This window comes from Manduca sexta, chromosome 8, assembly GCF_014839805.1.
Source record: "Manduca sexta isolate Smith_Timp_Sample1 chromosome 8, JHU_Msex_v1.0, whole genome shotgun sequence".
Taxonomy (NCBI): Eukaryota; Metazoa; Arthropoda; class Insecta; order Lepidoptera; family Sphingidae; genus Manduca; species Manduca sexta.
In genome coordinates this window covers 6,580,756-6,608,151 of record NC_051122.1, presented here as the reverse complement: position 1 = coordinate 6,608,151, position 27,396 = coordinate 6,580,756, and the positions used below count along the sequence as shown (strand labels likewise).

At 34.3% G+C, this 27,396-nt stretch overlaps 1 protein-coding gene across 13 annotated transcripts in view; it reads left to right on the top strand.

Moving 5' to 3' along the window:
• The window catches only part of LOC115446596 (furin-like protease 1), a 203,414-nt gene that overhangs the window by 170,986 nt on the left and 5,032 nt on the right, over positions 1–27,396 (top strand). For 12 of the 13 annotated variants that reach the window (XM_030173390.2, XM_030173350.2, XM_030173325.2 and 9 more), the window contains exons 8-14: positions 8,994–9,203; positions 11,093–11,231; positions 18,130–18,353; positions 20,883–21,022; positions 22,594–22,712; positions 23,007–23,459; positions 24,370–24,581. In XM_030173390.2, coding sequence (XP_030029250.2) covers positions 8,994–9,203; positions 11,093–11,231; positions 18,130–18,353; positions 20,883–21,022; positions 22,594–22,712; positions 23,007–23,459; positions 24,370–24,581 — 1,497 coding nt within the window. The remainder of the gene's footprint in view (positions 1–8,993; positions 9,204–11,092; positions 11,232–18,129; positions 18,354–20,882; positions 21,023–22,593; positions 22,713–23,006; positions 23,460–24,369; positions 24,582–27,396) is intronic. The other variant, XM_030173399.2, reaches the window with a different exon arrangement.

The following is a 27,396-nucleotide window of genomic DNA, read 5'->3' as shown; positions in this document are numbered from 1 at the left end:
TTTCAGTAATGATGCAATTATTTTCCCCCCATTTCCCATTTTATATGTTCAAGTATTCGCATAGTTACAAATTTACATACATTGTTTGCCTTTTTAGTTCATTTAGTGTGAGTGGTCTCGTTTGAGAGATTTTTGGGATTAACGGTCCATGTATGTGAATGTCATTCTCAAAAACTAAGAATTACAATTGCTCTCCGAAGTATAGGTGAGTTTATATTTAAGTCTCTTGTCTGCCATATTATGTGCGGACTGCTTTAAACGATATGACAATGATGACGTTAAATCCAATACAAATATTGATAAGTCAAAATCTACTATCTGTAATAATTTATGTGATGTTTATAGAATCTTTTGAAAATGCTTCTAAATTAGTTGTAGTTAGGTCGTTTTATTATAATTTCTATAAGAATAAATAGATACATTATACCAATTAAATACATTTAAATTTTGTGCATTTTCAGAGCATCACACTATGATACACGACATTTGATTAACAAAACAAATGAACAGAATTCGTTTAAAGGGATTGAATGTATCAACTATCCAACCTTGAAAATATATCATTAAGGATTGTTGTAACAAAACAATTTTGAACCGCCCCCTCTGTCGTGGTGTTTTTATACTGTCTGTTTAAATTGAAACAGGATACGCGCTCCGAGCTTTTATAAATAAACATGTCTCTGAGCTTTTTAAATGATTATACTGTTAAGAGTAGGTGTTTCAAACAATGCAATGAAAAGGTCATGCTGTCTTTTCATAACCGTAAGTTTAGAAATGTGGAGTTAATATAAATTATTGTCTCAGTGGCGTCTAGTATTACGCGTGTTGTACGATACTGGTCGGAAGTCCTGGGTTCGAATCACGGGTCGGACAAAGGGATATTTGAGTTCCTATTCAATATTAGCTCGGAGTTTGTTTCTCGATATGGCGATTGGCTCACCGTTTTCACATGTGACGGAACACACAAAGTGGGCACCTTGGTTGCACCTCTGCCTACTCCTCCCGGAAAAACGGTGATAATATTGTGTGTGTGTTATTATATAAATTATTATTATGACATTTTAATGCGTTTTTTATAATAGAGACAACACACAGCTAAAGACCATAAATATCAATCCTTAAACATGTATCTCATCTGGGAACTGAACTTTGACCCGTCCCTTTGGTAAAAGCACTGTTAATCCTTTCAAAGTATTAACTTGTCAAAGTATGTGTCGTTTATTAAAAAAATAAATGTTTTGAAATAGTGTTTTTTTATTTAAGAATATTTTTTTTGTATGGCTTTTGCAGGGAAGGATGGATTTGAATAGCTAGTAGCTACTATATAAGAGAACATTAATTTAAATATTAGCGCCTGTTTCACAACTATTGAGTGAATTCTACTCTCTAAATAAATGTCTAAGCCGACTAAATACAAGTCACACTCTATGCTCCCAAATAAATGGTAATAAAACGAATATTATCTATATTAATAGGTAACTGTCAAATAAACAGTATTTAAAATTTCTGAAACAGACCCTTAATGTAGCAAACAAAAGAATACACAAAAGGTTATTAGAAGAATGACATTAAACTATATAGTTGTTTATAAACATGCAATTTCAAGAACAATACTATAACAATTTGTATTCAAATGGAAGTACTCTACGCGGTTGTCTTGCAGAATGTTTATAATACCTATTATATCGATAAACGGTAGAAATGCGGGAAAGAAATATCTGGGATTTTAAAAAAATATTATGTTTTTATTTCCCAAAAACTTGTAAGCATGTAACGAAATTATTTTTACGTGATGTTGCATTTTCTCTCCATTGTAAGAACAAAAAAAATTGCGATCTAAAGTATCGGATAACGCATGGGGTACAAGTTTTTTTTAATATAATTTGTCTTAAGTCAGTTTACTTGTGAGTAGTATATTTCCTAGCCTTTATTTTGTGTTTAATTAAATACGTTGTAAATAAAAATTAGTGCTTCTGAGACACAGTATCATCAGTCGGTATAAAAAAGGGTTATTGTCGTTTCTAATACGGAATACATGATTAGGTATTTATATACCATGTTCAAGATAAAACCTTGGCACCAAAATGAACAGATGGCCGCTTAGCATTCTTCAGTCGCTCCAGAACCCCTTGGCTTGAGAAGGGTACATGATTGATATTCTTAGTTTGTCGCCAGCGACGCATATTTCTAGGCGTTGGTACGGTATTCCTATTAACACTGCCAGGCCATAGCTTTAACTTTTGCGTTCACTAAAATATGTTCACAATATATTTTCAGTTATGTTCAATAAGAGTTATTGCGCACTTTCGATTAGTCGCCGGCAACTAGCTAGACGGCGACTATAACTTTTTATCTATCTATCTATACATATTATAAAACAAAGTTCCCTTTTCTGTCTGTCTATATGTTATCGATTTTCTCAAAATCTACTAAAAGGATATTTATGACATTTACTATGGAGATAGTTTAGGATTCTGGGAAGGTTATAGCCTAATTTCTATCCCAGGAAAATTTATATGGGCTTTTATTTCGGAAAACCCCTTTATACAGGCTAAGCTTCGAGCAAAAGCTAGTAGTTTATTTTACCTGGTGTATACGCACTTAGTCGCTGGTCGCCCCGACTACTCGGCGTTCGTTTTGGTCGCCGAACGACAGAGTCGCTGGCGACCACTCGACAGTGCGTAGTAGCTCTTAGTGGAGCCCAAATAAAAACGAAAAACAAAACGATCACGAAAATAAAAAAATGAAAATGGAGTGATAAAAACAATTTCGAAAATGGTAATTCGAAATTTGAAATTATAATTTGCGAGTTACCAAGTGCAGCTTGATTCAAACCGTCTGTATAATCGTTAGCTTTTCCTATAATTTTAACCAACACAGATGTTTTGAAACGACTGTGCCTCGCATAGTGATGTTTGAAATTGTATACCTCAATAACTTATTAGCTATTCTCAACCTATTAGAAATCGAAAATGCAAATAGTCTGCAGCAGCAAGTAGGCAACATCGGCACATCGGAATTAATGGTAATAACCGTAGGCACCCTCGGATGAATGATATTGATCAAATCATTACACATCGGCTAAAATTGTGCACGTCTGCGCTTGGCTAACGACCTTCATGATTGTTAGGTTAACAATTGAACGTAAACCAATTAGTTATCTTGCGAAATGACGATGAAACTCGCTGGCCGATGTTATTTAGGTTTTTGCTTTTGTTCCATATATGGGGCTTCGGTAGACTTGTTCATTGATGTTTTAGAGTTGAAGGCGGATATTTTTTTTTGCATCCTGATTTAAGGTTTTATTTTATTACACTTTATATACAAAGAGTATAAAGGCGGATTTAATGCCGAAGGCATTTTCTACCAGTCAACCTTAAGGTGTAGAGACTAAAGTAGGTAGGTAAGTAGGTACACAACGACAGAAGTTAGTTGACAACATATTAACAAAAAAAACTAATATAATTAAAAAATATAAAACCTACTTAATATAAGTATAGATATAGCAGTTTATTATGGTCGAAATTCTTTCTGTCCATAACAATTAACTTACCGCCTACGTGTTTATTAAATGATTATGATAAAACTTGGTTTTATGTACTACAAACTCAACTAAAATCTTTCGAGATTTAAATAAATATTATAAGTATTTAATTCTGCCTAATGTGTATTAGCAGTGAACATTTACTTTACACTGAAATTGTCGCGTAAAAAGATATTTTCAGTTCGTATTAATTATTCATATTAACTAGAGTAAATTATTCGATTTATTTAATTGTATTTTGGTGTGTTTTAAATTTTCCTTTATTATTAGGCGTCCAACAGCTTTGAACCTTTAAAGTTATACGTTCTTTTATTTAATAATTTTCATTACATAAAATATTAAATGCATTAATAACACGTAGCTCTTATATATACAATTGAACGTGAAATTAATGTAATATAGACCTATTAATTATTTTATTATAATATTTCAAGGCATTTTATAATCACATAATAGTAATGAACACATATATATTAACCCAAAAGATCCAATTCAAATATAACAAATAGCTTCAATATTTAATATTATCGAACTGCGACATTAACAAATTTAAATACTTGAAGAGAGATTTATGTCCACACATTCTAATAACCAGATCAACTATATTAAAATTCATGAATCATTTAAATACTAATATACCAGCTTAATGAGTCGCGTGTTTTAAAATATGCAATACCAGTACTATAAACTAGTGAATAATGATATTGGAAAAAGGAATCAATATGATGCTAGACCCATAGCATTTTTATCCAATAATAGCCATGATAGCCTAGTAGTTCGGAGTGGATCGGACAGCCGAAACAAAGGTGGTTCAAAACAATCCAGTAAAAAAATTAATTAAAAAAACCCACGGGTCGGGAGCATATACTCAATAATAATTTATTATAAAATAAATGGATTTTAATCCAAACTAATTAATCACACCACTTAAAAATGAGGCTCTGGTCTGAATTGAAAACATCAGTCTAGACGTATACACAAACTGAAAACAAACACTGACGCGATTGTGTAAGACTGTTGAGACGAAAGTAATTATGCGAATTGCATTGCTATATTAAGATGTGATAGATGTTATTTTGGTCTGGGTAAATACTCGTGATGTTATTTCTAGTGCCAAACAGTTTTATAGTCTATAAAAGCAGACGAGTAAAGGATCTTCTGATAGTAAAATATAAGACCGCCTTTGCGTCTTGTGTAGGTTTAGTCTCTATTGTATTCAGGGTTCTTTTGATATTGCGTTACTAAATGAAACCACATACTCGTCTTCACCTTTGCTGACGTGCCTTAATCATCCATTAATAAGGAATATTTTCTTTAATGCCTTAGATGTACAATTAATTGTTTAAAATACAAAATAAATGGATATCATCGCCCATGAACGTATCAAGACGTGCCATACTAGGGATACAGTCAAGCAGTTATTTATTGTGCAAGCACTATTATATTCCAATTGGAATTGGCATTAGAAATGTTCTGTACTTTCCGCCAGGCAAGCGGTTTGATTTGGCTGTATAAAAAGGATAAGTCAAGAGTCTGAGCATTAAAAAACCACAATTTATTTTAAAAAGTAAATACAAAGGAATGCTTTGTCAACACCAGAACGTTCCCGAGCTTACAAAGAAGCTAGGTTTCCGACTAATGCCCAATATCTTTGGGCTTAAGCCAACTAACCCGGTAGCTTCAAAGCCTCTTAATTAAGGAACGCTGGCAAAGCACCAGGTTTTATTGTCAGGAAACAGCGCACATGATATTTGCAGCATCCCAGAGGTAACGTTATTGATCTTGTAAGAGAGAGAAGAGATCAATAACAGATTTACAAAGTAAAAAACATCAGATTTGCTTAATTCCATATATTTGTACCTGAAAGAAAAGGCTAGACTGTCCCCTATTAGGTTTTTTTTTGTTACTACCGCCGTTATCACCCTGCTAACGGTGTACAAGCGATCCCCCGGCTTAGCAACCACGGCAGTCCCAATAAATATTTGGTGGGCCCTACCGCTATCACTGAGGGTGCCAGCGGACGGTACGCTGGCAACCCGCAGCTATTCGGTCACGGGGCCCGGGAGGAAGAAGGGAGAGGATAAAAGGAAGGAAGAGAAGAGAAAGGAGGAGGAGCTTTGTTAGGATGGTTGGAAGGGAGAGGGAGGGGAGATGTTCGCGATCCCTTATAGGCCTCTATGTGTATTTGGCAACCAAGAGGTATAAACATTAAACTATTTGCCTAGACTCGCGGCATAGTGTTCCTCCGTGCATGGGCGTGCATTCGGTGTGAAGACCGAGCGCACAAGAATTGCCTCGGGAGGGACCCCTTTACGTTGTCCATTAGATGCATATGCCATATGCATGAAGGTCTTCCCTATTTCCCTGTGGTGGTTTACCTATCTCCGCAGGGATATAGGGATGACCTTCAAGCTTGTCATTGTCACAGCCCACATCGAAAGAACTGAACTAATATTGATGGCAGTTTATCATTATTATGGTTTTTAATTTTAATCATTTATATGTTAATATATTCAGCCATTTTGTTCCTCGAAATTGTTCTCGTATTATCGTAATACCCACAATACTCGAGTGTACATGAAACTAGAAATAGAATGAAGTGGAAAGCATATAATATACGGACGGTTTATGCTATACAAACCGCACATTGTACCTCTCCGTTTAGTTGCACGGGCGAATAAACATTTTACGCGGCTATGTCATTTTCATTATATCAATACACTCGCATCAGTACACAATCGTGCAATAAACATTAGAAAGAAAGAATTATTATTGCACACAAACAGTATAACGTGCACATAGTAACACAAAAAAGCGGCGATAGCCTAGTTGGGTGTGGAACGGACTGCCGAGACGAATGTCCGCATGTTCAAATCCCAAGAGCACACACCTCTGACTTTTCTAAAAATCATGTGTGTATTCTTTGTGAATTTATCGTTAGCTTTAACGGCGAAGGAAAACATCGTGAGGAAACCTGCACATCTGAGAAGTTCTCTATAGGAATTTCGAAGGTGTGTGCAGTCTACCAATCCGCACTAGGCCAGCGTGGTGGACTAAGGCCTAATCCCTCTCAGTAGTAGAGGAGGCCCATGCTCAGCAGTGGGCAAGTATATAATACAGGGCTGATATTATTATTATTATTATTATAGAAAATAACAAAACGAGAACAAAAACATGAACTAGAAAAAATAATTATACCTATTATGCCAACAATGGGAACCCTCATTCAGCTTCTTGCTGCAGTACCAGTTAGATACCACAGCGCTAATTTTCAATGAGGCACCTCAGGTGACTTACTTAGGTCGATTACTTAAATTTAACTATTCTTAGCAATTAATCCTTGTGAACTCACTTAACAAAGTAATCGTCAATATATCCTCATCTTCAACTCAACCTCAATAACATAAGTTTATGTAGTACACACCGTCAGTGGCAAAGTGTCCATATAATTCCTGCCAGCTTCCCTTTATATAGATCTTATATTCGAACGATTTGCGGACCGCATTTATGCATATTAGTACCTAAAAATTGGGCTACTTTTCGGAAAATTTCACCTTCGACCACTGCAAATCATAAAGAACTAGTTGACCCGACAGACGTGGTCCCGTCTTAAATCGCTGATAGTTATTTCAAACAATTGACAGTTATATATAAAATTAATATTTTCGTTAAGTTTCCTCAAATTTTCTAATTTTCCGTGCAATTTTCTTAAATTTTTTCTTTCATAAGATCCTTCTGACAATAACAAACACAACCAAAAAAAATATAGTGAAATCGGTCCAGCCGTTCACGCGTGATGGCGTGACCAAGGGAAATTGGGATTAGGTTTTATATATATAGATATATGATCGAAGTACCAACATATGTGCATACAGTTTTCATATGTAAAATAGGGAACGCAGTAGGTCAACACAGCACCGCTCTAATATGTGGGTAAGTGCTACTTCAGAACATGTAATCTAGACGATTCTTGACACGCTGTCATAATATTATAATGTAGAGCATGTTATCCGGACCACTTGACGCTTACGTGTTTAGATAAGTTTGCATTTATGGAATAGGTCCTAGCTTTGCTCTCGACTGCGTTTACGTAAAAATAAGGTTAGGGAGCTCTATTCCATCTACGAGGGCTAATCTGTCTTCTTGTAATTACGGGCGTTCTAATGGACAGATTTGATAGCTGTATAAGTAAATAGGGATTTTCGACCCTTAACCTGGATATCAATGGTATCCATTGATTGGATCGCCCGTAATTACAAAAAGGTGGTTTTGCCCGCGTAGACAGAATATGTCCTCCTAACCTTATCTTAAAATAATAATATCAGTTTACTCCATGATAAATTGATTATGATATGTTTATTTAGATACCAATGTTAAACCAAATCACAATCACAAACATTCTAACAATCAAACCGCACACAAATTATTGAATTGTTTACATGCCATTATTTACATTAGCATAGTATAAAATAATTATTTTGTTATAATGTTGTCAATTTCAGTCAGATTTCGATAACGTTCGCTATGGACTTATATAATTCGTAATATATTAAAGTTATCAAGACTGCGTTGGTGGCGCAGGTGTATTGCGCGCGCCATACGACACTGCTCTGAAATCCCTGGGTCAAATTCGCAGTCGGGCAAATTGATATTGGGTTTTTCTGCTCATTAAAATCCCGGAGCCCCTGGAATTAGTACCCGAAATAACGATAGTCCCGTCGCTATCACATTATAGAACGGAATACACATGACGCAACTAGGTGCCTCGAATGCACCTCTACCTGCCCCTTCGGGGATAAAAGCGTGATTGCGTTAAAGTAGAGTATCTCAATACTTATTCTATTTCATTAACCTTATTAACACAATATGCAAATGATTTAATACGAAGTCGTTATCTCTTGTTTCTAGCGAAAATTACAAATGCACGTGAGATTTTGGAAATAATTAGGCGTTGGATAACAAATGAATATTAAAACATACGTTATGAAAATCTGTCTGGATTTACGTATTTCAGTTAAGGTATTTATTAAGTTTGGATTATAATACGAGTAGGAGACTTAAGACACTTCTCCAAGCAAACGGCCTTGAGCATGCGTTCCATACATTTTCGGTGCTCGAGTTACAGTGGGATTACGCAATGATTTTTGAATAATTTCTTAAAAATAACCATTTTAGGTCTTTCCAAAAATTTTAAACTAAAAAAATATTCTTTATTAAATTATCTATTTAGTAGTGTTGCAAATTAAATTGATCTATACTTATACGGAAAAGATAATTTTAGTAGCATTTATTATGAAATTAATGACACAATATTCAAATTATAAAAAAATGTAAACGACCAAAGTAAAGACAATATGTTATGAACTATGACGTTTATCTTTAAAATTTTCGTTTTTAGTTTCTTAAATGGATCCAACGATATTTTACATAATGTTTTTTTCTTTCACAGGGTCGCAACGGAAAAGGGTCGATATTCGTTTGGGCATCAGGAAACGGCGGCAGAGAGCACGACAACTGTAACTGCGATGGCTACACCAACTCAATATGGACCTTATCGATATCTTCAGCGACGGAGCGCGGTGAAGTGCCGTGGTATTCAGAAATGTGCAGCTCCACTCTAGCAGCTACATATAGCAGCGGGGCTATTAATGAAAAACAGGTACGTCAATATATTGTTACTGGTGGATATATTTTTATCCGCCCGGATAGCGACCGCCGTACACAAGGTGTTACAGTCCGCTATAGTGACCAACGTAAGGGTGTCGCGTTTTGGATGAGTTTGTGTATATCCGAGTCCATCAGGCCGGCATAATTGTGTCGACTGCTGAGACGTAATCTTCTTCCGTCAGTCGACATATTATTGGACCCCACTCCACTTATCATCATGTGTAGTGGAGTCACTTTTTCGTGGACGTATATATATTATATATTGGCTCCTGACATATTTTTATTTGAATATGGACAAGAGAATTGTTGAGATAGGTGCTAAAAATCCTATTAACGAATTCTTATTAAGAGCTATGTGAGCCCTTAAGAGATAATTCTGGAAAATCCTCCCACCATTATGTTGTATTAATAAATTAAAAGGAAATTTGAATGTTTCTAGAATCACAGGTTTAAGCAGTGTTCTGTCTGCCAGTTAATCATTCAATTCAAAGAAATTTATTAAGCAAATGTTGTTTACAAATTCTTAAATAAAATAGAAAAATTCAAATTAAATTTAATTATAAGTTTCATTCGTTTTATTTATGACAGCATAATTACCAGTTTCATTATGGTCTACGGTAACTCATTCAAATTAAACCCCTTTTATAATGAGACGGTTAATTATAATAAACTTTTCAGTATGCCAATTTTTCTGAGGATGTTTATTTTACCCTCCAACACCCACACTCGTTTCCACTTTAATAGTAAGGTTCATTGCGAGGTTTATACCGTTCCCACCATTTGCCTTTTAACTCCGGATTTGGGTAAATAAAATTATGTCATTTGAATATAAATTAAAGGTTGGTTTATTTGCTAAAGGTAATAGTTGGATGGGGTTTTCCACGACAAAAAGGTTCTCAATCAAAGTTACAGAAACTTTAGGGTCCAAACTTTCGTTCGGGCTAGCGAATGATCAGAAACTATCTGATGAATATAATGGGGGCGCGTAGGTTGGTTACGGATTACGTGTGTTCGTGTTTAAGGATAGACCGGGGTGGTATCCGTGGATTTTGTTATACTAGATCAAGGTAAGAGACGAAATAGGCAACAGAATTGTTTGTTACGTTTGTAGTTATGTAGTTTTCTTTTTTTTCGTTTTTTTCAAACTATAGGGATTAATCGTTCAAATTGAAAAAAAAATGTAAACAATCTGATGTTATAACCTCATCATCATTATTTTAAATCATAACGTGAATAAATTTCAAGATCAATATCTTAGCAAAAACGTTATTCAAACAAGAATAGTCGTACATTTATGCAAAATAAGGTGCAATGAAAATATTCACGTACACCGTATATAACAAAGTAAATAACTGCAAACATTTCTCATCTCACAGCTACGTCGTGTCACCTACGCATTAAATTCCGTGGAATTTTCGGTGCAATTTTAAACGTGACTCCATTCGGCGACACGGTTATAATTCATGGACTTTCTTCTCTGAATTTCGTAGTTATCGCATTGTTACGAATACAATGTTTTTAAACTGGTGATACTGGCACAATTTATTCGAGTTTTTAATGAGAGACGGTTTTTATTTATTACAAATACTATTTTGTTATTACAAATTATTTATGTAATAATAGATTACGTTTAATTCAAATTAAACTATGTTATGTATAAGATTTTTTTTTTTCGCAAATAAATTTTAAACTATTTTTCGAACATATAATTAAGAAATAGTAGATAGGTACATATTATGAACATTAAAATAAAAAATAACTGTGATTAAAAAAATACTGGTACCAATTAATTCACTTATCATCAGCCACATAAAGATCGTCCCAACTACCTTATCTATACCAAAGACTAGAATATTCCAGTAACTTCTAACATTATTCTAGGTGGTGACCACAGACCTGCATCATTCGTGCACAGCCTCCCACACCGGTACTTCAGCATCGGCACCCCTCGCTGCAGGCATCTGTGCTTTAGCTCTGCAAGCCAACCGAGATCTGACGTGGAGGGATATGCAGCATATAGGTATGTTTTACCCAGCTTCTTTAGGCCATTTAGATTTAAGAAGTTCTTGGCAGAGATGTTTTTGAAGTTCTGTTTAAAACTTGATACTTTTTGGTTATTTATAAAAAAAATCGGTTTCTATTTATTGTATATTCAGGACGCCCTATTCCTCTACACGGGAACATCCGTCTTTTTGCATTTGCGGGCGTTCTAATTATAGGACAGTTTCGAAAGGCGTATAGATAAATAGGAATTTTTTTACTCTTTTACCTACACGGCTATGAAAGCTGTCCTTCAATTAGAACGCATGTAATTGCTAAAAGGCGGATATACCTTAATAGACGGAAATGGGTCCCTAACTATAATTGAGCTTAAGTAGTTCCAAAGATTAGGTCCTATGTAAAAATTAATAAAGAATTTACCTTTTATTTATATTGGTCTAAACAAACAAGAGAGGAATGGATTCAAAGAAATATAGGAAATGAATCTCCCGTGATTTAAACATAAGTCAAGAAACTACATCTTTTTCCAAGATAGTACCAAAAACGAATTTACCCTCTTTATATTGGTTTAAACAAACAAAAAAGTAATACAGAGAAATATAGGAAATGATTTTTCTCGCATGATTTAAATATAAGTCCAAAAATACATCTTTCACGATAAATATACCTTCAAAATACATTAATATGAGTAACAATTTATTAATCATGTACCCTTTCGAACGGCATGCCGTTTTACTTCACTGCCGCAGCAGCCGGGACGAATTGTTAGACGAATCGTTCGCCCTAATACGAACCGGGTTTTTCGGACATGTTTACCCATGTGGATATGAGTATTGGCTATGAATATTTCCATAGAAATATCTTTACGCCTCCCTGAGTATTCAATGGACTATGTTACAAATAGGAGAGTCCTTGCTTTGGTCCTTCGTAACGTTCTTGTTATATTTGATTTTAGTTAGCGGTTTTTTGGGTTGGTGCATTTTGCGTTTAAGTTGTGATGAATAAATATTAGGCTAGTTTTTGTATCGTTTATCTGGAGATTATTCTGGAATTTTGTTTGTTGAAAAATATTAATTTTATGTTCACGTATATCAATGTATTTCGCTTGTCCTGAGACTAATAATTTCTATTATACCAGAGCTCTCAATAAGAAAACACGTAACATTCCACGAAGAGTTGACGACAATAGGGGACCGTCCTGTGTTTTGTACATTATTCTATATGTAATGGTTAATAATACGAAAAAGAAACCCTTCTGCGAAAACTGCATTAAAATTGGTTAAAAAATGAGCCAGTAATTCATATCTCAAATATTACTATGTGCCGAAGTGGGAGCGAAGTGGGAATATTGCTTCTTCTCTTTCTTTCGCACACGTCGTAATGCCCGATGACGTCACACGTGGGTATTGCGCCTCTTTTCTGTTTCTTGTTACTTACCCCTTCTATCGAAATTGAAAGACTTATAACTTGTTGATTTTTTACCGGATTTAAATAATTCTTTCTGTGTTATAATTTATATAACGTAAATATTTGATAATAATAAAGAACAAAAATGCGTCCGATACCCTATTATTTTATTAATACACTACAAAACTTAAAAACTATATTGAATCTATATCATGCAGCGAATAAAATTACATTGAAAGTTTAAAAGAAAAAAATAACGATAATATGATCCCAAATATTGAGCCACGATTGACTCTATATACTTACATGAATATTCATTGTCACTCAAGCCTTTATAAGGCGTTTCGATATTAAATTACACCCGCATCTTTACAAGGTATAAATGTGGCTACATATTTGTACGAGCCTTATATAAGATATGCCCCACAATAACCGCTCCGACAAAAGAATTCCTTGTACCCCATAACTCCATTACACGATATCCCTATTTCATAGAAAAGATGCGAAAGGGTCCCTAATGCTGTGAGATTAGATTTTATGTGGCAGATAAAAGGTGTTCTACATATGGAGCAATCCAACAATCAATTGTTTTGCTGGTGGTAGGATATACTTTATATCTACCCGGATAGCAACCACTATACACAAGGTATTAAAACCCGCCATAATGGCAAGCATGTCGAGGTCCGGGATCAGCGTGTTTATATCTGTATTTAACAGGCCGGCATAATTGTAACGACTGTCGAGGGGTAATCCTCTCTCGTCAAACGACATTTTATTGCACCCTACTCCACTTACTATCAGGTACAGCGGGGTCACGTTGTCGTTCTAGTAATGGAAAATTGTTATAATAAAAAAAACTTAGTATCGTTTCTATGTTATGAAACAAAAATGGTACTGCCATTCGAAAATATATTTTAATTAATAAAGTAAAGTGCCCTAATAATTGTACTTAATTCTTTTTGCTCAATTAAAGATTTTTGGACGCACTCTAGGTTTTATTAAAGGTTTAAATCAAAAGGCCTAAAATAATCTTATATTTAGCGGGAATAAATGAATAAACAATATTATTTAACTAAAAATGAATTAGAGTAAAGCTAGATCGCGACATTTGTTTACATTTGTGTTATGTAAATATACACTTTATGTTTGCTAAGACCTTTGCCTTCTTAGATATTGTCTATCAATTTTTCAAACAGTTTGCGGGGGCGTTTTCGTCACAATAATGAAAACGTAACAGGGATCAAGTTTGCTTAAGAAGCACAGAAGCAACTTTTTTAATATTTAAGCAGACAAGTTATAATATTTATTTTGGAAATTTTCTTTATATAAAAAAACTCAACAATATAATCTTTTTTTGTATTGCTTTGAATGACGGGGCGGCCTTGCCGTTCGCCTCGTGGTAAGCGGTATGACCGCCCATAAACAGTGGAAACACCATCCAACACCTTGAGTTACAAAGTATTGTTTGGTATTCCACTGCGTCATCCTGAGACATGGGACGTTAAGTCTTATTATGCACAGTATTATGGCTATAATGTAATCGGAAAAATTTCAGATATTACAACGCCAAAAATCGACAGTACAAAAAAAAATAACTTAGATTAACATTTTTTGTTAGATCATGGATAATATAAAAAAATTAAACATGATAAAATATTGTTTATTAGATCAGATATTACAAAACTAGACTAGATTAAATCATTAATCCCTACGGGAATCGAATGTGAAATACTGTAGTAAACCAATAACGTCAAAACAAAATATGATTAACGTACGGCTGATCAGAGAAAAAATGGAAAATTCTAGTAAAATACTTAACGCATGACTTTTCTTTGAAGCCGAATATCTAATGTCGTTTTGTTCTTATGATTTTATTTCGTCTCTAAAAGCGCTCTAAGAGCTTACGTTTCGATACCATCTTATAGAAGGGACGTACAATAATAGTGAACCGTCTTTGATGTCTTATGTGTCATATACATATATATTTTTTTTATCTTTATTTAAGGAGCTTGGTCGTTATTTCAAGAATATGTCGCTCCGTACGTCCACTTTTACCCGTGCCTACTCACTTTTGATGACATCAAAATATTTTTTAATATAGATACATATTTTGCTCGCTCATTCGCTTGACTATGTGCCGGCGGTTATATGGCGGATCACAGCGCAGAGGAATTTTACTGTCAAACTATTGTCGACATTGTTTTCATTAAAATAATATTCAAAATCAATGAATATAACAATGTAAGGCAATTTACTATATACCGTGCCGCAGGCCCAAAGAGTTTTTAACGCGATTTAATATCGGTTTGATATTAATCCGATTATTAGAGATTAATTTGCTGCCTGCCAAAAATAGTCCTATCACAACCGGTTTAGCCGTTTCACAGATCTTCCCAGATATGAAAAACTAAAAGGCATGATTTAGTAATATGCGAGTCGATATAATATGAGGATTAATGCAATGATATGACTTCTAAAAATCTTTAAATGGATTCGTTACAAGGAATAAATCAGTCAATTTTTTATAGTTAATTTTGGCCTCTTTTTAACTCTTCTAAACTAAGTACATATTAACGACGAGAGTTCAGTACTCCTAAATCTCAAAAATCAAAAATGATCTCGAGACGCGACGAGGAATAAGGCTTAGATACACTGCAGGATCGGAGACGGTAAACATAGCATAATACAACGAACGTAAAGTCCTATCGATGCGAATATATCGAAATTAATTTTAGATTAGATGGAATTAAAAGATCGATAAGACTACGATCGTTATGTCTTATGTAAATGTAGAGTCGATATTATGACCGATGTTTTTTTCTACAAATCGCTGGCTCACTATTATAATTCTATATGCAAATTGAATTACATATATCGAATTTTTAGATTTTTTTCGTATATGGCCACGGCAAATTTACTCCACTGCACCTGGTGGTAAGTGGATTGGAGTCGATTAGAATGTCGACTGACGAGAGATGATTACCCCTTGACACTTGACACAGGCTGATCCTGGAACGCGACACACTTACGTGAGCCACTATGGCGGGTTTTAAAATCTTGTATACGTTGGTCGCTATCCGGGCGGATACAAAATATATCCTACCAACAGCAGAATGATCCTCAGTTTTAAATATCCAATAACCGCGACAGATAAATAAAGGGAGAACCACGAATTATTTTCATTTTTACCAACATGAACGTTTTTAATCTCATTTTTGCGACCTAAGCCAAAATTAACATAGGATCTTGTAATACCGAGTCCAGGAAATGCTATTTAATAGTTCTCAAACAGTTAAAGTAAAAGGTACAATGCTAATATTTAAAAATACCTGCATTTTAGTTATATCTGTAGTACTCTCTATAATTTACATAATAATGCTAACAAAGGCAATAATGAAAATAAGATACAACACATTTACATATACTTTTTTCTCCATTATAATGCGGTGTTATTCAAATAAGGTTGAAAATCGCAAGGTCTGTAATAATTTATGTTTGGGGCATTTGTTAAAAGCTTTCGGAATGATTTGAATGAGTCCGTTTGAGACATGGTCGTTGAACAGAATCCCTGGATGTTTATGTATAAGGATTAGTCTTAAGAAGGTAGAAATACATTTTTGTTCGCCTTCTAAAACATAAATAAATTCCAAAACTTTTAAAAAGAGTTAAAATTTTGAAATATTTTAAACTTTAACATTTTCGAATACAAGAATGTATAATTATGTATTTATTTGAAAAATAGTTCTGCTCTTTAAGTTTTTGATTTGAAAAAGTTATTTAATTTTATTAGTTAAATGTACATTTTACTATTTTTGTATCGTTTTTCGCATTCCAAAAATGATTGCATTTAATTTTATTATAACCAGAAAATATAACACGCATTGAATAAGTATTCCAATAACTCATAAACAATTCTAATATTGAGCTAGTTTTCTAGTAAATCCTTTACCTTTAATTATAAAGTTTGGCTACCGGAATCGCTTTGACGTAAATTCAATTCGAATATGTAATGTATGACCCGAATGGATCATTTAACATATTCTGGCGAAATTCCACTTATTGATAAGGGTTGCATACATTAAGTCACTTATGCTTCGTCGGCCCATCACCACATCAAGAGCTCTGCGCATATTTAATAAGGTAAATGGAATATCTTGAAAGCGGTTCAGGAAAAAAAACGACTTCTATTATAAATGCCAAAGGTATTTTTTTGTTTGTCAATGCTTAAAAATTGAACTTGTTGTATTGTAATTAAACACAAGAATACGTTAGAGAAATTATCAATGAACGCATTAACATTATTGGTAAAAGCCATAAACAATTTATTAAATGTACCCTATAATCTCAGACCTATAATGTTGCCTTAATGTCAATATAATATACTGGAATACATATTTACAAGAGAGCCGGCAGCGACTGGATGTATAAAGCAACAGACCGAGTTGAGTACCTTGGAAGAGGCCTATGTCCAGCAGTGGACTGCAATGGGCTGATGATGATGATCACGTATTTATTTTGATTTGTGTAAATAAGTTTGAAATTGTGTACTTTGCAGACAATGCAGTGAAAATAATTTGAGTAAAATTTACTCTTTTATAAATACATGCTTTTTTTTTGACTACTTTTTCTTCATTAAAATAAAATCATGGTTCATCTTTATGTATAATAAAGGTATCTACCTATAATAATAAGAAGATAATATGAATGACAACGTAGACAAATGGTAAATTAAATTGGAAAATCTATAAGAAAAAATAACTTCAAACACTTGGTAGTTGGTACCAAATAGACCACTGCCGCTTTATTTTATTTATAAACTATTGATAAGTAATTAAACAATTTATTCCTATACATATATCTATAAATTTTATACTCAAATTTATTTATAAATTTATCCACATTGTCAGAATACTTTTAATCTTGTCTTTTTATTTTATAATTATTATATTTTAGTATTTCAATCATTATTATTACGTATAAGTTTATAATACATTGAATTGAACACTGCATGTTGATCTGTTAAAATTAATGTTAATACTATGGGTAATAAACAAAAAATTAATTCACCTATAAAGATAGTACGCAATGTCAGATACTATTAGTAAATTGTATTAAAATATCATGTGTAACTGTTTATTGTGTGTCTATACTATAGGTCTATGTAAAGCTGAAGAGTTTGTTTGTTTAAACGCGCTAATCTTAGAAACTACTGGTTTGAATTGAAAAATTATATTTGTGTTGGGTAGTCACTTTATCGAGGAAGGCCATATAACATCACGCTATTACAATATTTAATAATAATAATTTTGCTTCACTATTTTTGAGTGCTATATGCTACTTTTACCCTGGAAAAATATTTATCCCTAATAAACCTTATCGCCTCTGCAGAGCTACAGTCAAGAACTAGTCTTAAATGAACAAAAAACTTAAAGTTCAATTGAATTGCAATTTAACGTTATAATGTATTGCATTTGTAATGGAAATTAAGAAAAATATTTTCTTTCCCATAGTGGTGCGCACCGCGCGACCAGAAAGGCTGAGCATCGGCGGTGAATGGCGCGTGAATGGAGTCGGTCGCAACGTGTCCCACTCGTTCGGTTATGGACTCCTGGACGCCGCTGGTATGGTTCGGCTGGCGAGGACCTGGCGTACTGTCCCGCCGCAAAGAAGATGCGAGTTAGCCGCCGCGCGACCACAGCGTATTGTGTCGCCACGGTCTTCCGTCTACTTGCAGGTTAGTAAACAAAGACTGGGTTTCGTGAAATGGATTCGTAATAATTCTTCGCCTATGTTACCTAAGAATACTCGACACGGTGAACGACAGTTTCTGTTTAGGAAATAGATGTAAGTATGAAGTGTTCCGTATAACTCCTCAGCGAGTTAGGAGAGGCTGAATACCAACGCTGCTCAGAACTACTGTCCCCGAGCCGCATTTGCTTTTAAAGTGCTACATTGGTACCATGCTTAATAATATATATGTAAGTAGATAATATGTCAATAAACGGGTTTTTATTTATTTATTTTACATAAATAGATTTGTTGATTTTGCCTACCGATCACTGTGTGTAACTTGAATTATCTGAATATAAAGATTCCTTAGGAAAATTCTTTGGAATGTGATAATACATTCGCAACCGCTCCCATTCTATCAATACAAATAGTTCTTCGTGATTACTGAGAATGACCATATTCATAAGTTATAGTTGATATTTAGAAGCACTTTTATTTTACTTCAAATTGAGATAAATTCAGAGGTTTTGTGCTACTTACCTACCCACTCATTAAGCGCACCGTAAGTATGAAAGGAAGAATTAGGCCAGGTCGCGTTATTTTTTGATTCATTTGCACTACGATAGCTAATGGAAGCGTTTATCCTGTTAACATTAATAATATAAGAGACTAGTAATAATTTTATGATAATAGATTTTATACTTCTTAGGTCACTGGGTATGATAACAATTTAAGTGTCACATAATAGGACCAAATTTCAAGCACACAAACCTTTGTCTCGTAGCTGACACCGAACTGGCGAACTCTCAATTTACTACGTTACCTGTTACGCTTACCTTGTAGCGCAATAGTTATAGTCAATCCATAAATAAAAATAAATAAATAATAATATGGAAATTATCTGAATTCCAAAAATCACATCAGTTTTTTTTTATATACGGCTATAGTCAAGTGTCCTCACTGCCCCTAATGGTAAGTGGAGTGGTGTCCAATAGAATGTCGACTGGCGAGAGATTATCCCTCGACAGTCGACACAATTATGCCGGCCTGTTGGAACTAGAGGTACACAGGCTGATCCCGGAATGCGACACTAACGTGGGTCTATGGTGGGTACACACCTTGCGTACGGTGATCGCTATCCAGGCGGATATAAAATATATTCTACCACCAGCTGCTAGATAAAAATAACATTACAAAAGGTTACCTAAAACAATAATAGGCGATGAAAATAGTGTCAGAACACTTAAAGTCTTGCTTAAAACAGGTAATGTGATAACATGAGCATTTCATATTTCGCGGAACAATACAACCCGAAACTGGCTTGCACTTGAAACGCCACAAACAATTCAACATTATACAATAGCACTTTTGAGTGGTAATACAGCGCTCGAAATAAATGTAAATGCAAGTATTATGCACTTTTAAGCTTTTTAGCAAGCGTCTGTCAGTCCGTCAGTTTATGCTAATGGCGTTGGGAACTTGTGTCTATAAAGATTGCCAGATTTAACATAGAAAATTCTGGATAATGCAGTAAAATAGGGTGAGGTTTGAGGCGATAGTTCTAGACACAGGGATTACGATTTTTGATCTTGTCACACTTGTAATAATTATAGATTCCTGCCAAAGTTTGTTACTCCCGAATACTGAAAAAACCAAATGTAAGACTTTAATCTGAATTAGTATATAGAACTGACTGTACCGTAAATTTGTTTCTATATGGTTATTTATATTATTTAAAAAGGATAGTAGTAACATTTGCAAAATTATTTGACTTCACTTACCAAAAATTTGCAACTCATTTGAATAATTACTGGGGAAAACTGCACTATATTTTACTCCAGTTATCTAAATAACAATACCTGGCAACCCTGAGTTATACATATCACATCTACATGCTGGGTTCTTGCGCTCTAATGAATGCACGATTACATATGCAACATTTTACACCTAGAAAATATATTTTCCGGTGTTGAGGCGTTAATGGCGTAGAATTTAAAACGTTGCAGGAAATTAATGGAATTCGACTTTGCGTACGTTGAAATTACTGGTGCTTTTAAGTTCATTTTCGCGTGAGGCGTGAGGTTGTCCGCGTTTTATTTCAGTTAATGATAATTTACATGAATTGCTCTGAAGAGGTGAGGTGAATGATTTATCCTGTAGAGTAATTTAAATATAAATAAGATAATGATTGGTAAAATGCGGAGTTGGTAGCAAAATAGTTCTTCTATGAACAGGCGACTAACCTAAAAGATTTCCAATTCCTACTACATAATAGAAAAATGAGAGTTATGTGTGTTTCGGGAAACAAATTAAATGTGAACAAATATTATACATCAGACATTAATTCTGACATGTCAACAACGGACAATAAATAATATAAATCCATTCATTTTCATTTACTTTTTTTTTTGTTGAAGTAAATCTAATGTAGCAAAATGAATCCCTATAGAATATTCTAATATCATATAATATTATATGTGTACCAACCTACTCGTTCCCTTATACACTCCACTAACCCCACCCTATCCCACAGCTGTCGGTAGAAGCGTGCCCCGGCGTCAACTACTTGGAACACGTGCAGGCGCGCGTGTCTTTGTCGGCAGCGCGGCGAGGGGATCTCAGGATCGCGTTGACGTCACCAGCTGGGACCAGGGTCACGCTACTCGCGCCAAGGTAACGTCAAGTGAGATTAAAAAGAAAACTGGAGTTAAAGAAAATTAAAAACAATTACACAATACATTATTCACAACAGTTTTCACAGATATATGTTGATAATATATAAATAAAATGTTGATTTCGGCAAGTGATTTTTCACTTTGCCGTAAGTCAGTTTGCCGATATAGTTTTTCCTAAACAATATCGGCAAACTGACTTATAAAGTTGAAGTTCGACTTTAGGCAAACCAGATGTAATAAAATTATTGAAATATTACTGCTGATATAAACGCATCTGGAAGTTGCGTAATCTATTACTTCGAGAGTCTAAACGTAACTTAAGGTTTAGGAATAAAGTACAAATTAACGTCAATACATAAGGGTGAGGAAGAATAAAGGTACAGAGAGTGGTAGGAAAGTTTGGACGGTATTGAATGAAAGAGATTGATGAAGGTTTTAGGTGTGATATAAATGTTGAAAGTGGGAATATGTATTGTCTGTTTGATGGCTGAAATACCTTATGATAAAGAAGTTATACTAAATATACACTAGTTTTAAATTTCGATGAATATTTTTGGCCTATCCGCAGCATTTACCGACTCAAAATAGAAATTTTAATTATAAAAAATACTAATTACATTATTGATCAAACATGGATTGATATATTATTTCACGGTGTCTTCGCTCTTCATTTGTTTATATAGTAATTAATATTCATAAATTCGCAAAGTCGCCTCCTATTATTATCTAAGTACCTACATAAATTTACTCTAGTTTGGGAAGTTTTGCTGTGAAATAACTTAACAATAATTGTTATTATTTAATTCTATCGTCTTGTGTGAAGTCGGTTAAAAATAACCAACTTCAAAAAAAGGAGGAAGTTCTCAATTCGACAGATTTTGTTTTTATGTTTGTTACATAAGAACTTTTCAGTGGATGAACCGATTATGATAACTCCAAAATTATATATAATTAATTATAGTATAGATAATATTAAATATTTTTTTTTGGTTTTTAGTGGTTTTTGAAGGCGGTATAATTTTCCCTATAAAAATATTTTATTTTATATTTTCCCAAGAGACTGAGAATATTATAATAAGTAATAAAATGAAAATATTTCATATCAAAGTAGTCAGTAGTTATTACATCATTCCATGCGCTTCGATTTAATATTTATTACCACGTGTCGTTTATAATTAACTTTGCAATTAATATTTTACGCAATTATGACCCTACTTATCATAGCAAAAGCGCTTAATTAGGGAGTTTCAAAATATTTGATACTTTGCACCATCTGTGTGAAGAGATATCGTCGCAGTTATAACTATGTTATTACCGCACGATTAAGCACGCTAAACTTATTTCCTGATATATTTCTACTACATTTTCATTAATACACGAATAATTACGTGTTTAATCAGTAATAACTAATGAAGCGTATTAAATTCACATAATGTATAAAATAAATAGGTCATATATTATTATTATAAAATTATCCAATGGATCGTAATTTCTCGATAATGGTTTATAAACCGAAACTTTTGTTACTTAATAATGTTGAAGATGTATTTAAATACAATTTTCTTATAGACCGCACGACTCTTCCCGGGCCGGATTTAACTCATGGCCTTTCATGTCCGTTCACATGTGGGGAGAGTCCCCGCTCGGCGTGTGGCAACTAGAAGTGTCCAACGAAGGCCGATACATGGGTAAGCAACTATATAAACTCTACTATTAAATATGACGTCAATAACAAAATTTACTCCGAAATCCACTTTGTGATAATTTTTCACTCAAAGCCACGTTGTCACCGAAACCGCTGGGTCGGAAACTTTCAGGCGCTAAGCAGGGTTTATGTATATTTTCTGTAACGAAATTCATTTCACTGGCTTAGTTGGGCGTAGCCCTTTCGGGTACAATGACAAACTTTATAAATCATTTGTGATTAACAATTTCAAATTATTGTGCTGATACATTGTCACCGTGTAAATTGTTTGTATTAGGCCGAGCGACATTGCAAGACTGGTCATTAACATTATACGGAACTAGTTCACCAGCGACCAAAAACGATCCGATACCATTCCGGAATCCCATTATACGGAAGGGGAACGTGACGCGTCCCGTAGTGGTGCAGGCGGGACGTAAAAATAACAGAGGGAAGCCCCTGCCAATAGTGCCGACCTACACAGTCGGACTAGTCAAGAGGAAAAAGAATAAGAATTCAAAGAACCCGAATAGGAATTCGCAGAAGTCAAAGCAGAGTCGGCCGGCGACGCGCTCTCCGATAGAAAGTACAACGCCGCGCGTGACAACGCCTACAGCGCCTGATCTCAGCCTCAATTTGCGAGGGGACCTAGCGGACCCTTTGGCGGATGCTCGCGGGCGCAAGATGTCCAGCCTGTTCGAGCAATATCCGAAAATCCAACGTATATACCCCGCGCCGCTGCAAGCCAACGGTACCTAGGCTGTGTGCATGTGTTGTGTCCGTTGATTCGTTCCGCCGAAAGCGATCCATTCGACCGCCGCCTAGTTGAGCCTGCACGTCAATTACTTTTGTTTCGGAGTCAGCCGCTCTTTGCATGTCGTGTGTTTGCATTGTTTCAAATTTTATTTCGTAGTTAAAGTTTATTTGATCGAATTGTTTAATTTGCGATTTGTTTTTAACATTAACGTAGACAGTGATGTTTGTGCGATGATTTTTATTTTGTTTTTTATTGCAATGTTTTGTTGGTTGTCGAAAAAAGTTCGTAAAATACGTGTTGTATTTGTGAGCAGTTTGATAGTTAAATACACCAAACAGTTGCACACATAGTCCGCATTGAAGATTAATGTTTCTTGGTATGAGGAACTGCAAGAAACATTTGACCATTCATATCTGATACAAATATTTGTGGATCACGCAAACATTTGTCTTAGTGCAGGACCGAGCATGTAGCTTCAGGTTCGAAGCAGCTCGCTCTTGCACCACGGGGACTGGTGTAACACTGTCGTTTCTAGAACTTTCGTCGACTCTAATGCGTAGTTCGCTTTCAGCTTGTATGCCTTCACTGAATATGTGTATTAATATTTTTGTTAACACTATTTTTTATATTGCTCAATTGTCATGTCTTAGTTCGTACGATATTTCTATAGGATCTATCGGATAGCGACCACCGTACACAAAATGTAAAAGGGTGATCCACGTAAGTCGCGTTCCGGGATCAGTCAGTATAACCGGTTTCACTCATGCCGGCATAATTGTGTCGATTGGCAAGGGATAATCATATCTCGTCAATTAGACGCCACTCCACTTGCCACTAGGTGTACTGGATTCACTTTTCTTTACCCTTATAAAGTATACTCTTTAAAGTAATTATTTTTTAACAGCGGGTCCTCTTACACAATGGGAGTTGATATTCTACGGGACGGAGACACCTCCTCAGGAAGTCGATGCGTCCCCGGAGACGAATCTAGTTGGTCCGGGACCGGTTGTCGAGGAAGTTCCCTGGACGGGTGTCAGTGAACCCGAGTCTATGGAAGATGGAAGGAAGAATACTATCGATGATGATTTGGCACTCGTCTGGCATGACTCGCAAACGGTATGATACTTTTATTAATTACCAAATTACAATAGTTTCGTAATAAAATCAAAATACACAATGCCAAAATCTGGCGATCTGGAAATCATTGAGGGAGGCCCATGTTCAACAGTGGACATCCTGCGGCTGATGATGACACAATGCCAAAATACATTTCGGTGTATTTTTTGCCATATTTATACTCATATAGCAAAAAATCGGTAATCATTATTAAATGCCAAAATGAAATTAAGCATTAATACAATATTTTAGTATAATATTCATTGGATTAATTACTCATATTTCTAAAAATCAAAAGTAAAAAACATATAATTGTACGTAGAGAAAAAAAACTGAAGTCGCTATAAAAATATATATATTTTTTTAATTAAACAAAGCGGACACTCTTAATTAAAACGTCCTAAATTCACGCTCACTAAAGTATTTTTCCACAATAATGTTTATAAACCTTAGTTGCTCTGAATTGTTTTTAATTGTATGCAATAATCTATGCAGAAGTGTAGTTAGCAAATTAGAGAATGTACAAATAAACGGCTCCAAAAGTTGTGGCAAAATTTTTAGGAACTGGTTGCTTAGTTTCATTTAAAAAGAAGTGTTTGAGCGAATATTTTGTCTCTTAGAAATTTAAAAGCCAGTCAAAAATAGTTGAGCAAATCCGTAATCGGGAATTGGTTCCTGATAGAACGAAAGTAATATAATATTCAATTATGGCCACTCGACGTCGGTCTTAGTACAAGAGCTTGTCATCTAAAGTAGTGTCATTTAAAGAGTTCTTCTCTTAACATTTACATTCCTACTTATAAACTTGTTTTAGCGTCAAGAGGTGGTTAAAATTGCTTAAATAGCTGTCAAAATCATCGCCGGTTTCCTAGTTTATTAAGAAGCAAGATGGCGGGTTTTAACTTACAGCTGGTCAAGTAAATTTGTGTTTTAACTAAGTATAGCTTTGCGAAATATTTATAAGTAAGAGTGATTATTTCCAATAATAGGAACAGTGTGATTTAACCACGATTTTAATCATTAAAATATATTATATTTTCCAAAATTATCAATTTTCAAAACTATTCGCTACATATTAATATCGATATAATTTTGACCTTATAAAGTATACGTGTAAATTTTATGACTAGAACACGCGGTGTTCCCGTAAAAATATTTTTGCATTCAACCAATTACAATAAAGGTGGAACCATACTAGGTGGAAATATAACACAGATAAGTTATGCGATAACGCGACACAGAATATGTATTTATATGACAAATATCATCACATAAAGGTAGTACGTAATTCCTGGTGTGGTTTTACCCTCAATCTCTTCTTAATTTGTAAAATTAAAACAGAACTTTATTATTTTACAAAATTAATTATAAAAATACTATTATATTATGGTATTTTCAATCCGTCAGAAGGTTAAATTGTGTATACACTTTAATTAATAATATAAGCATTTGTAACAAAAAATACGTTTATTCTTTCTTTCCTGGAAAAACTGAAAATATACGTCGTAAAATCGTTCGTGTCGCTTTTTAAAATTCTTGCCAATACAATTATATTTTGCTTCATGCCCAAACTGTTACTGTACGTAGTGAAATATTTATGTCACTTTAAAAAGAAATACATTATAAGCTTTATATATCTGAAATTAGAGACCAGAAAAATTCAATAACAGACACAAGTCACTTATTTCTCTATAAGTAGCGACTAGAATTCAGTTTGAATTATATCGTATTAAACCAATTGAGGATATACAATTTTCAGAATAGGTAACCTACCTAAGATAACTAGTAATATATTAATGTAACACTTTAGTAACAATGGTAGAAATATTACATGGGTCGCCGTGACCTTTACTAGGCGGCTTGCTCATCGAACAATTTAAAATATTTGACACAATTAATGTTTTAAATTTGACATATTTACAACCTCCATGGTCAACTCATTATTTTTTTAAATTCAATGGCATGAACCTTTGTTATTTTAGCTGGGAATGTCATAAATTCTAAAGTAGATAGTAAGTTTTAATTTACCCTTGTGTCTATGATATACAAAACAGTAGGCCGATAGACAAATACTTACAGGCGTTATAGGTACAGTCAGCCGCAAAAGTAGCTTATTAAATTTCAAACTTTTACACACTTCTACACATTAACTTTGGTAAAGTATTAATTTTTATTTATCTAAAATAAAGTAAACCCTTTGAAGTTTATTTCCGTGAACAAAACACGCTTACTGACACAAAGACAAGGTTTAAAGGCGATTTGTAATTTGAATTCGTTCAGCTATTTTTGTAGCTGACTGTACCTATTTATATTTATACTATGTATGTGGAAATACCTATTCTGGTTATTGAACATAACTATGAGAAAATAAACATGACAGACAGCAAACAAGCAATTCTCTCTAGTTTAATTTGTAGAATCACCAAAATTTCTATTACCTTCACAATCCGACACTTAACTGACAACTAGTCAAACAATTGAATTACGAATTAGCTATAAAGGTAACATGTACAAACAGCCGATATAAATGAATAAAATGTATTATAGATCGATTGCCGAAAGCTAACCGCTGTAATTTGCCATTCGCCTGATGGTAAGCGATGCGACCGCCCATAAACAGTAGAAACACCATCCAATACCTTGAATTACGAAGTATTTTTTTGTATTTCACTGCGCCCGCCATCCTGAGACATGAGATGTTAAGTCTTATTATATCCAGTAGTTACACTGGCTACAATGTCCTTCAAACCGGAACACAACAGTGACTTCACACTGATGCTTGGCGGCAGAAGTAGTCATAGCGGTGGTACCTACC